The sequence below is a fragment of the Protomyctophum bolini genome (assembly GCF_963924005.1).
Source record: "Protomyctophum bolini genome assembly, chromosome: 12".
Lineage (NCBI taxonomy): Eukaryota > Metazoa > Chordata > Actinopteri > Myctophiformes > Myctophidae > Protomyctophum > Protomyctophum bolini.
The window spans coordinates 22,974,731-22,990,397 of record NC_137873.1 but is presented as its reverse complement, the minus strand read 5'-3'; the positions used below and the strand labels follow the sequence as shown (position 1 = coordinate 22,990,397).

The window sequence follows — 15,667 nt, the reverse complement described above, 5'->3', positions numbered from 1 at the left end:
TCTGCTCAGAACAAAACAAACATAATATAATTTACTATACTTCAGGCAAACAGTTGCAATGGGCTCAGACCAAGTAACGAGTCGTGATGGTGTTAATTATTTTGGGGGGAAATATGCATCATAATTCACTTCAGCAGCTTGTTTTTCTCTTAAAATTCTACTAGGCAATACAAGAAGCAGGCATTTGTCAGGCCAATACAAAGGCCAAACAGTGAGGTTTGGATCGTAGTAATGTATGCTTTTTTTTAATGGATGGGCTCGAACACAATTCCCAACTTCATAGTTAGGAAAACATGTCACTACTTAATGTTATGATTATTTTTCTTTTTCACACATTGATTACCCAAACCACCATTGGTGTTAAAAGCTGAGCGTAAACTTCACAAATTACAACCAGAGATGATACATTTTAAGACTTGTTATCACCTGTAATTGGAGACATGTTTACGAATCTCAAACTGTGAATTAATCATGAGTTTCGAGACGACTGAATGTGCTTTGGCAATACTTTGAGGAAAATAATTCCAAAGGATTATGGGAAATACTTACACGGGGTGATTTGGGAATCGTTACGAGAAGATTGAAGAAATTTCCTGGAGTATGATGAGTTACCTTCAGGACGGGTGGATGAGGGAGAAATGGTTTCATACCATGCTTATTCTATGGTGAGAGAAAGCAATGCTACTTGATGGATTTTCATTTGATGCAGGGTCTCATTATTTCTCAACTAAACAACATTATGTTACAATAAACACTAATTAATGGTGGTTTTCAAATCTGAAGCTATAAAAAAAAAGTTTTTCTTGTTCAATGACACCTGTGTAATAACACTGGCGTAACAGCAAGTATCTATTCCACGTGTTTGAAAGCAGGTACTCATCTAGTGTATATTGCGTGTACTATGGGGTAACCATACAGAAACATTGTTGCACTACAATTCACAGTGTTACTACACAGATAGAAAAGACAACAAATAGCTTTCATTTGGGTATGAAGAGTCATTCTCTATGTCCTGTTGCATGTGAACAACAAAACAGCTCATGTCGTTCCTGTGATTTGTTCCCAGCTTGAGGCAGTGTATGCTAATAATGATCTAATGTCTGCCCATGAAAAAGGCATAGATCACCAGTGAGCAGCCACGACCATTCCATAGGTTCCTCCTTGGCTTTATATATATATATATATCATAGGTTTGCCTTTGGATTTATATATATTCCATAAGTTCCGCCTTGGTTTTATATATCCCATAGTTGCGTCCTTACGTACCTCCACTTGTCTTTTATTAGCATCCATGTAACACTTAACGGAGAGCAGCATGTGTGTAAGTGGAGATTGTTTATTGTCAGGGTCCCACCACAGTAGTGCGGTTGCATCATACGCAGCCGCACTCCTGTGCAGACACCTCCTTTATTGTGTGGTACCGGCTCTTGTTGTCCAGGAAGGAGGTGTTCTGTTCGTACGCGATAGGCCGGCAACAGGGACCACTACTCACCTTGTCCTTGCGCCCTTTTTTGCGGAAGCCTGAGCGCCTCATGTGGTCCATGGTCAGGTCGTAGTTGCGCCGGTGGCCAGCACACTTTCCGCTGCAGTAACGGAAGAGTAGGGTCTCGTCGCTCTCGTAGCCGAGGCCAAGTTCGCTAACCGTCAGCTCCACCTCACGCAGGGAGCAGGGCTTGGGCCGCCGGGCTCGTTTAGTCCTCCGGGTGTGGCTGTACAGTCGGTGGGACAGCCGTCTCTTCTTGTCCAGGAAAGCTCCCACAACCTGCTGTAGCTCGCCCTCAGTGAAGCTCTGGAACAGCTTGGAAACTGTGGTGAGAGATGAATCAGATATCTTACTATACACAGTACACTCACAGTATACAGGAAGGCAGTGATACTTGAGTGACTCATGCAAGTGCACGTTTGTTATAATCACAATATAGTGTCCTGTCTGTGTAGAGCTAGCTCTTTACCTACGTATCATCAATGCATGCTAAAACTCTAGATTTACAATTTCACCAATTTATGCTAAAACTCTAGATTTATGATTTAGCTCTTATCCAGAGTGACTTACAATAAGCAAGGTAATCACATAGATTGCAGAGAGACAGTGTAGCGACTCAAGAAATTAGGATCCCAGGGTAAACTAAACTATACTAAATAATATATCTAAAAAGGCCTACAGTACATTGAAACTACAGGATACAGGTAAGCAATGCACCTAGCATCTGGTTAAATAACAAGATATCTAAATTGCATTCTTAAAATTGTGGTCAAGAAAACAAACCTAAGGTTTGTTGCAATGTGCATGAAACGGTGTGATTAAGTGTACTGCCAACCTAGTTTTAATGAATTTCCACAGTGTCACATTGTTACAGCTCTAAATTATTCCTATAGAGTTATGGGGAAGAACCTCGGGTTCTTATCACTGGCAGCACAAAATTAAATTAAATCTCAACATGATGAAACGAAAAGACAACATAACATAGCTTTAACACGGCGTGATAATTAAGCTGACAAATACAAGTCGAGGAGGTTCCGCTCGGGTCATGTAAAAACGGCACTCCTTTGAAAAGAAAATGGCTAAATCATCCCTCTATTCAAGCCACGTGAAGGTTTTATGGTTTCTGCCCACCTAACCCCTCGGCCCCTCAGCCATATGGGCAGCCAGTGAACCATGGTGTTCAGTGACTACATGGGTTATTGTAAGGCATAAGGCTGTGCCAGATAAACAACACATACTGGGGCTCTCTGCTTGCAGGACTCCCCTTCACATGCCATCTCATGTTACAGGTTGCTTACAGGAAAGATCAAAACAGTTTATCTTACACTCTGAGAAGATAGAGTTCATGCCGTCTGTCGATCTCGCTTTCCGCTGGAGACCACCCATTCGTCGGTACGACGACGAAGACAACGATGAGTGGGAGGAGGATGGTTTTGTGGTCACCGATGGTAATATCGATGATGGTAGTGGTGGTGATGGTCTTAATGAGACGGACGATGCCTGTGGATATTTTACCCTGGTAGGTTTGAACTGTCCGATAGTGGCCATGTTTCTAGTGAGGAGGAGGGAGATCGCAGCACCGCAGAGCATGAAGGCAAAAGTAGCACCTTTCCATAACTTCATCTTAGAACGTGGAGGAGCATTGAAACTCTGCTAAGAAAGAGAGAGGGGGGAGAGAGACAGAGTGAGCATAAAGGGAGAGAGGCACAAATGTTAGACATGTTACAACAGTCCTACACCTGCAATAATATAAACCATCTTTCTCCACCAGATTATAAGGGCCGTAGTTAGTTCCAATTATCCGTAGTCCATCTGTTTGAATTATAAGATGATCAGTCACACATATAGACCAAGGTCCTAATTGGTTTCCTGTGTTTCTTTTCATTTCCATGACCTTGCGCAAAATGTTTCTCTCAACTGAGATTCTTTATAAGAGGGATTTCAAATTACCACCAGTTTACTTAGTTTCATGTCAAATTAAGACTGCCGTCATAAGGCTTAGCCAATTACTTGTTGACATGTAAGAATGCAGTTGGCGCTATACATCAAATTATTTTAAGGGAGCCGAACCCCTCGCCCTAAAAGGAATCCCTTGGCCATACGTATTGGCTATGTCAGGCTGGTGGGGCCTCATGTTGAGAAAACCTCTGTGTTTGTACACCCTTCATCACACTCGACATCTCTTTCACGAGAGAACGTCCAGACAAGACAGTCAGAAGAATCACGATCTCTGTTCTCCTGCCACAGACACCGGAGAGCTTTCACAAGCCCACTGTTTTGTATTTTTTATATCACAACACAAGCATGCATTGCAAAACATTTTCCCAGACCCGGAAATGGTATACTGGCAACGTCTAACAACAAATCCAGACCAGTCTTCTAAAGTGTTTTGCCAGGTTAGATTCTGTATTGTACATGGTTGGTCTGTGGAGTTTGGGGCTTGTTAAAAAAATGAGAAAGGGAAAAAGGGAGAAAGGGACAGAAATAACACTGTATATTTGTCTATGTCAACAAAAACATAACTTGGTAGGCCTAAGCCGCTCTACAAGCTCACAACTCATTTGAGAGATTGTAGACTGGCTATTTTCGGCATGCAACACCGGCGCACAACCAAGTATAAATCAGGCTTAAATACAACCTTGTCTATCATTGTTCACAGGTAAGGCATGGTATGCAGGCCTTACATAACCAAGATGACTTGCTTATAGAGGTATGGCGATAATTTAAAAGACAAGCACTTAAACTAGCAGCCTAGTTTGATACACAGTCCATGTAAATCAAATATTAGCTGCGGCCGATGGAGAATGTTATTTGAGGCTGAGCCACATGTCTAATGTTGGTTCTTCACTGTTAAATTTAATTGCAGGATGTGATACATAGCCCCCTTGGTGGAAACTCCTCTCTTGTATACATTGGTACAGCACCAACTTCTGTCACCTAAAGTTGTAGTTCTCCAGCCCTTGAATATGATAAAAGTATTTTCACTTGAAAAGAGCCGGTGATATGTGGTGGTTGATGAGATCATTGTTTTCTTATGCTAGGAATATGGCAATTACTCAGCATCACAGTTGGTCGCCTCACTGGACCCCAATGCATCACTCTCCATGGCCTGTAGGTTCTCAGCCTAATCTTGATAAAACAATTAGCTGGGCAAAACCCTTGACTCCTCCAATGTTTTAGACATTAACACCAGACACCAGCCAGTCAAATGCTGATCTCATGTCCCCAGAAAACAGTTTGATTGTCTTAATTGCTCCACTTAGAAAGACATTACGTACATCTGCAGTCGATTGGTACCAATAAAAGTGCCAAGTACCATTCTTCACCGTTTTCTGATCTTTACTGGTGATTAATCAGCACGGGCATGGAACATAGTGGCGGCAGTGGCTCAGGGGTAGAGTGGCCAGATGGAAACCGCAAGGTTGCCAGTTTAAACCCGGGTTCCCCCAGAGTTAGTGTCGAAGTGTCTTTGAGCAAGACACGGAACCCCTAATTGCTCCAGTCCCTATGTGCTGGTTGGCCTTGCATGGTTTCCACCACCATCAGTGTATGAATGTGTGTGTGAATGTAATGCACAATCTATGTAAAGCGCCTTGGATAAAGGCGCTATATAAATTTACCGTTTAACATTGATCACCGATCCCTGTTGCCACAGACAGTGAGAGGAGCAGGGACACTGACATTTTCTTAAGATCATGGACATACTGTACATCAGTGGTTCCCAAATATTTTAGTCCGTGACACAAAAGAGAAATTTGATGTCTCCCCAGGACCCAAACTAGTGAAAATAGCAGATCTACAAGCTCACAACGAGTCACTTTGCACCACATTATGAGCTTGTAGATCGGCTATTTTCACTACTTCATAAACATTTGTTTTCTAATTTATGGAATTTCTTAGATTCTTCTTTGATTTCTTTGAATTACTGGGAAAAAACATTGAATTTGTTTTAAATTCATGAAAAAGGTTAAATTATTTGGGAATGTTTTAATTAAAAACCAAATTTAGGAAACCAAATTACAGTGTGAAGTGAGGTGCGCTCTTATCATCATTATACATTATCTCATTCTGGCCAATCACAATTTGCATCCTCACTTTTGTCTTCAATGTTTGTGTTCACACAACCCTCAAAGCTGGACACAGGAGGGGCTACCACCCCTCAAAAAAATGAGGGGATCCATAACAATGTGTCCGAGTCCGCAACCCACAATTGGGTCCTGACCCAGTGTTTGGGAACCAGTGCTGTACATGATTGAGCGGTGAACATCCTAAAAGGGCAGGTGCTGCTATTTGCAGGTAAGACCAATGCACCAACCAAGAGGATATACATACTGCAGGGGGGAACCCAAGATGTGTCTCCACCAGAAGGAAAAGTCATCTTCAAACAGAGATCATAAAAATGCAAGCGGGGAAAACAAACGAAGGGTTTTTCCTACAGATCCACAGTGTGTCTGGCCTTTTACAAAGCACCACAGCGCATACTCCGGATGTGCCCGTGCACGCTCCTGTATACAGGGGAACACGCCTGAAAAAAAGCGCAAAATAAACCGCAGGCCAAGATAATGCAGTGCTTCTGAAAGGGGTAAAAGGAGGGCTCAATGGCACAATGAAGTCCTCATTAGGATGTACATAGAATGCATGGGGATGAATATCAGGTATAGGGGTTGAGAGTACAGAACATTATAGAGCAAATAAATAATGTCTGAACACCCGAATGCTGTTAGCAACCATTCAGGTGGATGACTACCAGCACCAGTGTGTAGTCATGATTGATTATGTGTACATGTCTGAGAAACAATTGGCTCACAATTCAGAGGGCTGCCTGCCACATTAGTCCCCGGAAGCTTCACGCTTCCAAATGCACACGCACACACACACGCACACACACACGCACACATGGCCGGCAACAAGTGTAAACCTCCGCTGCCTTTCAGAAATCGCATTGTTCAAAGACACTGTGAAATTGAGGTTTTCTAGAAATAATTGGGTCACTGGCCGCGTTGCTTGCTAAGCTTGTGGTAATGTAATTAACAACAGCATGGTGCTCATGTATTTTCCTCCAATATGGAGGGCGAGCGAAGGGGCACTCTACAGAATGTCACTGTGTGACAGTAGCAAATGAATTGGTGATCTGTCATGATGAGGATACGAACATCTGCGGTCGACAATGTTTTGAATGGAGCTGGAGAGACGGGTGTGTGTGTGTGTGTGTGGGGGGGGGGGGGGGGGGCTTTATGTCAGCTTGCCTGGATCCTGACCAGAGTGACATGATCACTGTATGGAGATCACAGCGAGTAATGGATGAAGAGCTTCTTTGTAGACTGCACAGTTTTTGGCCCTATTATTCTGCGGGAGACGTTCCTTTACTGTACATTGCCTAGATAATACAGGCTGTTTTCTCTCTTGCTCTGACGCACCTACACACACACGCGCACACGTACGCATCCAGACACCCACTTCACTTGGATGGAACACACAGTAGCACCATCACATAACACTAGATAATGCACTTTACATAAATCTGCAGCTCCTTTCATATCTAGAAACGTCCACAGCAGGCCATAATGAGACCCACATGTGTCCAGACGTTGACCCATGTTCCACCATACCATGTATTTCAGCATAGCTCCGCCCATGTGACCATTTGTCCCAGTGCCCCCCCATAAACAACCCACTCTGGAAGATAACCGAGGACGAGAGCAAAGTAGTAGGAAAGCCACCTACTGTCTTCAACTTCCTGGGTTGCAATGAAACAGGGTGCTTGAGGGGAGTCCTAGAGAGGCCTGGTCTCGTCTTTAACCCTCCTAAAGTGAGCACCAGGAGAGAGAGAGGGAGAGAGAGGGAGAGAGAGAGAGAGCTCTGCGAGGTAATAGGGACATATTCCAAAGATCAGGGCGGGATTAGTACTAATGCCTGCCGGCTTTATCTGCCATCACGTGGGGTAACACCTGGCTGCAAGTGCTAGCGGTGAAGATTGGGCCGTGTGTGTGTGTATGTATGTGTCTGCACTAATCCCTCAGACACCTCCAACTCAGGGGTTAGACCAATAGGCTAGCACCAGTAGGCTCTATCTAAAACCTACAGTACACAAGACCTTCGATCAGAGTAATGGAGACGGAGGAGAGAGATGACCTTGATTTGTTGAAGGAGATATGTGTTAGTATATGCTATTTAGTGCCATTTGGGTTGGGCTCAAAGCACACAAAATGTAAACTGGATGTTCTGAGCCAAGATTGGCTGTCCTAAATCCAGCCCAAGTTCTAATTCAACTGAAAAAGGCTTAGGATAGGCTGCACTGCAAATTGGCTGGGGCAATCCACATTGGCTGACTGTGTACTCTATGACTCAGTAACTACAGGGTAATTAAACAAGCCTGCCGTTTGTTATTATCAAAGTTGGAGTTAAGTGGAATGAGGAAATATATTTTACTGGTAAAACAATAAAGCACAATGATAACACAGTCACTGTGTTTCACTCTTACTGCTGCTTCTGACACCTGCATGTCCGGGATCAATAAAGGTTTATCTTATCCACTGCATAGCTGCAATCATTGATTATTTTCTTTTTGATTATTCTATCGATTGCATTTTATTTTAATTGTATGAAGCATGTATTTTATGATACACTTTTAATATAAAGGAATCGGCACAAATATTTTAAATTGATTAATTTCAATAATAAATTGAAATCCTAACTAGAAAAAGTCAAATCATTTCACTCTGCGTTCATGATTTGAGGCTTTTTGTTCAAAACGGGCCAATCCTGCAAATTTTGAAAGCCAATGTTAGCCAATCAGGATGGAATATAATGAAATATCGTCTGGACCCTTATTGGCTGTTGACGGTGACGTAACTAAGGTATGCTTCAAGGTAGGTATATATATTTTATAGAGGGGCTGATCGTAAATTTGTAGAGGTCGGCAGTACTTGCACATTCTGCTTGCGTACAAGTAGGCCATGTATGGCCTACTTGTGTGCAAGGCGCAAGTTGGCACCTCGACAGAGTGCACAGAAAGTAGCAGGTCTGCCATTTTCACCGTGTGACTCCATCGCACGATGAACAGTGAAGATGCGTCTGAAAGTGAAGGCATGCTATCAGATGCTGCTTTGACTCCGCAGCAGGTACAATCCTAGGGGCGGGATCAACGTGAGACAGGTGACGTATTGTAGCTGTGCCGCCCACAGCACAAATGTAAATACAAGCTAAAACTCTAAATTATTATGGAGATATCAGATTTTTGTCCCGCTGCTTCCGGTTCATCGTTTCTGCTTGAAAGAGACCAGATCAAGGTAGGAGGGAACTTTAATGTGAACTCAATACTGCCACAATCTGGTGGAGTCAGGTTATCATCATTCATCTTCAGGCTGACAATAAGATTGAATTTGTCCACTTACTATAAATGGCTTGATATCGTGACTGCTAATCTGTCTATGCCAGATTCACTTTTTAATACACCAATATTACCACTAATCCTATGTTATACATGTTGCCATCAGTGATACAAAAGGATGTTGGCCATTTGACACATGCTAAGCACTTTCAAATAAAGCCCACAGGAGCAAGCTCGAGCATGCACAAACAACTCTACTCCAAAAGACACTTTAGTTCAATATTATGTTCTATGTACTATATATTCAGTCTAAAAGATGTCTTGGCAAGTCAGTATTAATGAGACTAGAGATAATGAAGTGATGTTCGTGGTAGAATTTGATGGGTTCACTGACGTTTTGGCCTCATGGCAAGCCTTTCAACTATGAGCAGCTTGGACAGCAGGTTATGTTGAAGTTGAAAGGCTCAAGTGAGTATACAGGCTTAACTTCTGTGCACAACTCCAGTGGATACAGCATAATCTCCACATATGATATAGGCTTAGTGGGTGGGGGATCATGACAGGCAGTCAAACACCTGCAATGAGAATAGCCACTCTAAGAGTACCACCAATCTATTTTTAAGCAGTTATAGCCATGTGACACATCCCTCTACCCTCTCATTCAGCATGGCTAAATAAGCAATACAGGAAGAAAGACAACAACAACAACAACAACACCATCTTAGTTCAGTTCATCTGAGAAACTAAATCGAAATCCTGCAAGGGATCCAACATCCAACTCCGACTTGTGACAATGACATGTGGATGCAGCAAGACGTTGCTTGTTGACAGATAATCCAACGTGTGTTTTCTGCCACTCAGGGACTCCGGGAAGCATCCCCCGTCAGCAGGACCCAACGCCTTCCCCCCATAATCTGCCGGCTTATTCTAACAAAAGAAGATGCAGTGTCCTTACCGTTCGGCCGGCTAATCCAGACTTAGCTGCGTGGCGTCGTCTTCAGCTGACCTCCACGAGTGAGTGCTGGCTTGGTAAGTCCATCATCACAGCCGAGGAGCCGAGTGAAGGAATCCAGCTTGCTGGTCCCCCCCCAAAACAATACATCAACGCTCCATACGTATCTGAGGAGAAGATAGGTTTAGACTGACCTGATCCAGTACCCAGTTCTACTATTCCTTTATCATAGCGACATTTCCACAAGTTTCCCTTATGTCACAGTGATCAAAATCCACATCCCTGTCAAGGCATCCATGAGCGTCATGCCAGTGAAGAGGTCCATCCATTGAAGAAAAATGAGTTAGAGATGGGGATGTTTAGAGCTCCTGTAGAGGTGTGTGGCTCTCTGCAGCAAAACTCCACAGCAGTAATGAAGCCTCCTTTTTCCACGAGCACTCAACAAGGGACCATACAGGTAGGTATAGTCTGTAATAGAGAAACAAGAGCTTAAGTACAGCATTTTAAGGACAAATAACACTTCTGACTCCACTGTTACACATCTCCTGTAAAAATTTATTCTTATAGATATCAAATCACTTCTTAACTCAGAAAATATACCACTAACTTACAAAATAATACAGAACTGTTACTGCTACCAACTCTTTGAGAGCAGGTGGTTGGTCTTACCCCTCAGCAGCAGGTCTTCTCTTCTCTTAGTGGGGTGGTGGGGGGCTTGCTTCAATGAAGGGGTGAGGGTTGCACTGCAGAGATGCGTTTGGGGTTAGAAGGCAGAGTGTATAGAACACAGAGCGTCTCTGATGCCTCTGCCTCGTCTTGCCCCCCCACACTCCCAACTGTTGCTCCACCTCCTCCATAGTTGCGCTGGTGGGCCGAGTCGGATTACTTCTAACATGATAATCTCCCTGGCTGTAGCTCCCAAAGCACTCTAAAGGATGCTTTGGCCTGAGAAAAGGCTTACATTTACCTTCTGCTCCAAGGGAGGCTGCCATCTTAGGCATACGCTGGTAGAAAAATCAATTGGGTGGATCAGAGGGTATACAGTAAAAAAAGAAGAAAGAAAAGATACAAATAAAAGAAGGTTGTGCCAAAACAGGTGCTTCCCTTTCTTACTGGTTGAGTGAATTCACTGTAGCTCATAAAATGGGTGCTAAAACAACACAAACTCTAGTTAAATTGATTTATCGCAGTGGAAGTATGCCATGATGATTCAATAGAGAGTTGGCTGGGGATAAAACTGGGGCTGATGTTTGAGAGTCTGCACGTTCACATCTCCTCCAGCACAAACTACTATTTTAGCCTCTGAGCCAAGAGCAGAAAATGAGGAGCAGATGGTCATGATTTTGGGAGGTATCAGGGGCTTCAGACTGCAAACCAAATAAATACCCCATCCATGGATGAAACATGTCAGGTGTTTGGGGTTAGGTAAAAACAACTTTAGAGAGGAGTTGCCAGGCAAGACATAGTGTAAGGGCATTTATAGGCAGCGTTTGGAAATCAATTTACAGATAAACTGTGGAACCACAAATGGATTACTCTGAATGCGATTCAAGGCTGCAACTTCTCAGCATCGGTCTCAGTATTAAAGTGATATAAAGCGAATGTTGCAGCTGGAGGCTGGATTATGTTGAGAACTTTCTCATTTTCATGCCATGAGTCATTCGTACTGTAGATCCTTGTGTCAGAATTATGCAGGATGTTTTGATTCTGCATCAACAAAACACACAGTGAACTGTGGTTGGAACCGTTTGGTGTTTTATTCATCTAAGACAGCAACTTAAACATTCCTCACAGATATTGATTTATGAAAAAAATCTAAATCTGCAATACTTTTCAGCATAGCCAAATCAGGTAATACTTCTCTATATATAAATGTTTGTAGGTGGCCTGGGCCGTGGCTCAGCGGTCCAGGCACCTTGGCTGGTAATCCAGTCTGGCAGTGTGCCGCGGGTTCAACTCCCGATCCCGACAGCCTTTTCTGCATGTCACTCCCCCATCTCTCTCCCCATTTCCTGTTAGCCTAAAAAATTATAAAGGCAGAAGCCGAAAATAATAATGTTAGAAGGCTCTAACCTGGGAGATGTCACCTATCAAGAGAAACTACCTGTTCTTTTCAAGCTGAGCATACTGAGAATGTTCTGGTGGCGTGGCAGCCAACAAGTGGAACTTTACATAGGACCTGGAACACACAAGCTTGAGTTCTGACAACTGGCTTGTTTAACATAAAGTGATTACGGGATAGGTGATACTATGTATATAAATAATGACTTCAGTTAGAAATAGAATATATTTTCCTTTCTAGGCCTGAAAGGTAAATATCAGCACAAAAACATTCCTGACACTGAATCATGAATGCCTGTATTTTACACATTGTTTGCAGATGTGTGAGTCTGTTTTCACAGATTGGCCTCCATTACAACAAAACCAAAACATCTGTTAATTGCAAATTCCTGCAATAGCAGCCGAAACCTTCAAGGTTTCACGTAATAATTGAGATTACATCAGAGATAGAGCCATTCTGACATAGCCTACAGTGTTTCATGTAGCCGCTTATAGCAAACTGGAATCCGGAGAAAAAAAAAAGTTTCCAGATTGAAACATACAGAATCACGTCCATGCAGCGTTAAATCTGTTCCACTAGGGCGTGATGAGTGAGGGAACACATTTTGTTTAGGTTTGGGCTGGATTTTTAAGGAAGCCCTCAATCAGTAACACTATAAACACAACATTCCACTTGAGGTGTCATTAGAAAAGCTGGAAATAAGGTCCAAATGTGGCCACTATGCACATGTTGCACAAGATGTGGTTTGTTGATTGGACATGTAACCTTAAGCCAAATGTCATCTCGCTGACTGGAAAAACAAGGGCCAAACTCTAAACAGGCTTTTGAAAAGATGCAGAGGGATATTTGACACCTTTTACAGCTTAAAATAAAATAAAAAGCTGCTTTCTGGGAACGACAGAAACAAGAGGAATCCATCTCAAACCAAGTACAAATATACATTGCAATTTGCATCTGTGACCAAGCCTGATTGGAGTCAGTCCTATGGTATTTTCACGAAGGGGAGAAAAACTAAAACCCAAACAATTAATTTGCTATAAGAAATGTGTTAAATAGTATTTCAGCATCACATTAACACTTAATTTGATATAACAATGTTAGCAAACCTACAAAGAAGAGAACATTGTATTTACTTTCCATATGCCAGGCCTTGAAGCCAGATCAGAAACATCAGAAACACACAGCCAAATACTGCCCCCCTCTGTTAACCATGAACTCCTACATCTACTGTATCACTAAATCACTCAAATATTGGGTAGTAGTGGTATCTCATCTGTCTACATACCTGTGTGGTTGTGACCCAAAAGGGTATATTTAGTTGAATCCTGGGGTGGAAATGCAACTACCGTATTCCTGCTGCTGATGTTGGCTTAATCCCCCATACGCACGCCTCTTCCTTCAGCATAATCTTGAATGTTCACATGGATGGCAGTGGTGGTGCCCAAGGGCTTCCGGCACTCTCCTCACTCTAGTCCCTCATGCACCGGTTCAGGAAGCTCCGAGAGGTGCGACTGCGTAGCCTCCCAAAATAGCTAAGCTCATAATGCAATTTTTGCCAATGTTATCAATTATTAATTATATGTCCAGAAGAGGGACTCGTATGGTTCATAAAATCGCATCTTGATCAAGAAGAGGGATGCGTATGGTTCATAAAATTGCATCTTGATTTGATTGTTTTCCAGAGATTCAGTGAAGTGTCTCAGAGAGCCAGTGAGGTTCTTGAACCAATGAAGCACATCTCGTATGACGTGGCGGTTGCCCTCCCTGATCTGCTGGACTCAACCAGTGGGTGTGGGTTGTGTTTCCAGGATTTCTTTTTGGCGCCAGACACTGTGTGTGGACACCTGTCGGACTGGGCTGGAGTCGCCATGATGACCGAATCCTCAGACTATTTACTGGAACCCAACTGCCCGAACACGTTTGGACGGCCCAATCATGAGGGACTAGGGCTAGGCGATATGACTTCAAATCATTATTTAAAACTTTTGCTTTGGTTATGATTAATGAACGATTAAGAAAAAATAATAATAATATATATATATATATATACACTGTAGCCTATATATATTTTTATGCTTCTCACTGATTTGAGTAATCCAATTAGGACAGAGGCCGATAAAAACGGCTTCTAAATCCTGAAGTTTTCTGAGAATCAAATATTTACTCCATAATTATGAAACATATGTTGCTAATATATACTGTACATAGCAACAACTACCCCAAAAGGGGTTCCTGTCTTAGTGTCTTGAAAGGTAAAAACCTCAAAAGGGAATCCTGACAGTCCTAAATGGGTAACCTACATGAGCAAGATTAATTTCCCAGCGCTAGGAGAAGGGTCTCATCATATTCCTCTAGTGGTTCTACCTAGTGTAATGTCAGCCCAGAGGTCAGACACACACCGTTTCTCTTAGATTTGTGCCATGCTGGATTCAGGGTGCATGGGCCCTACGAAGAGCTGCTCCAAACAGGCGAACTCTACAATGGTATATACATAGCCGATGGCCCATTACTGTGGTGTTCGACATGATGCCGAATTACTGATTGCCAAAGGTCATTGGACAGTGGACACGTGCACCGCTCTTTCTCCAAGATTTGTAGTGTTCCAGCCCTCGGACTGCCATTCATCTCCTGTCTGAACCTTAAACAGGTTCCATGTGAGGACCTTGGTGGTGAGGGCACACAGAAAATCATGGTTAAAAACTGACCTTTATAGGAATGGATTTTAATCTTTTTAACCCGTTTCATATAAGCAAAATGTATCAAAAATACTGTTGCAACCTCCTGCTTTTAAAACCGTCTACGCTCCTTGTTTGGCAATTATTGGATTAATCATATTACTGTAGCACCTGTTTTGAATTTGCAAATAATGCAGGAGGCAGCAGGACGTTGCTTTACAGAAAGCGAGTGCTTCCAAACAGCGACAGTGGGCGATAGAAATCTACTAGTGGGCGACTGGGCGTTCCTGCTGTCATTACCCAGTCCTCATAGAGCTGGAAATTCGGAATGAAAGGTAAACAAAGCAAGACATGAATTACATTGGCTATGGCCCACTATCGCCAGACGATGTCGTCCAAAAGATACAATATTTTCATCTTTTCGGGCGCTTCCGCCCACTTTTCGACTATCGCCTGTTCGCCTGCTATAGCCTGTAGTTTCCGGGTCCCATTGACAAATAATGCACTTCTGGCAGATTCATCTGGCTGTCGCCCGCTGTTAAAACACATCCATGTTGCTATTGTTAGAAAAATAATCACCTGCAAGGAATTTATTGACATATTTTTTAGGGGCGCTAGCCCCTCCTATGCCCAGCTTTCCGGGTTTGTGTAAACAAACATTGAAGACAAAAGTGAAGTGAGGACGCAAATTGTGATTGGCCAGAATGAGGTGATGTGTGATGCTGTATAATTATGATAAGAGCTCCCCTCACTTCACACAAACAAGAGGATAATTCATCCAGCTGCAATTTTGGCGAGTTTGATGTCAGATAGGACTTTTCTGTTTGGATGTAGCCTATGGGCTGTCAATGGCAAATTGCAGCTACAGTATAGCTGCCACCTTGCCATTAACTTATGGCAAGATGGCTGCGGCCTGCAAGGCCTACTATATGACAACTTTCCCCACGGGAATCAAGAGACCTTTTTGGCAGCATATTGTCAAGAAATAAATAATATTAGTTGATTATTTTTAAATACATGGGTGTTGTTAACACCTACAGTAACTCTCTGTTTTGTCAAACAGGGTTGACTCACTGGCAAGGTTCTGCAGGCACTACTAATGGAACCTTAATTAGGGTAATTCGCAACACATGTGTTTACTCTGCTATGCTAGCATGCGGCAAAG

At 42.9% G+C, this 15,667-nt stretch overlaps 1 protein-coding gene across 2 annotated transcripts; it reads right to left on the bottom strand.

Moving 5' to 3' along the window:
• Positions 1 to 713: 713 nt before the first annotated feature.
• LOC308325287 (neurturin-like) lies at positions 714 to 10,545 on the bottom strand. Of its 2 annotated transcripts, XM_080777769.1 has the most exons (4): positions 10,435 to 10,545; positions 9,769 to 10,233; positions 2,809 to 3,133; positions 714 to 1,806 (listed from the first exon to the last, which is right to left on the bottom strand). In XM_080777769.1, the coding sequence occupies exons 3-4, from the start codon at positions 3,104 to 3,106 to the stop codon at positions 1,373 to 1,375; spliced, it is 732 nt and encodes a 243-aa protein (XP_080633895.1). In that variant the 5' UTR covers positions 3,107 to 3,133; positions 9,769 to 10,233; positions 10,435 to 10,545; the 3' UTR covers positions 714 to 1,372. The 2 variants fall into 2 exon arrangements, with proteins under 2 accessions (XP_080633895.1, XP_080633896.1); XM_080777770.1 differs by lacking the exons at positions 9,769 to 10,233; positions 10,435 to 10,545 and adding an exon at positions 7,208 to 7,282.
• Between the last annotated feature and the right edge of the window lie 5,122 nt (positions 10,546 to 15,667).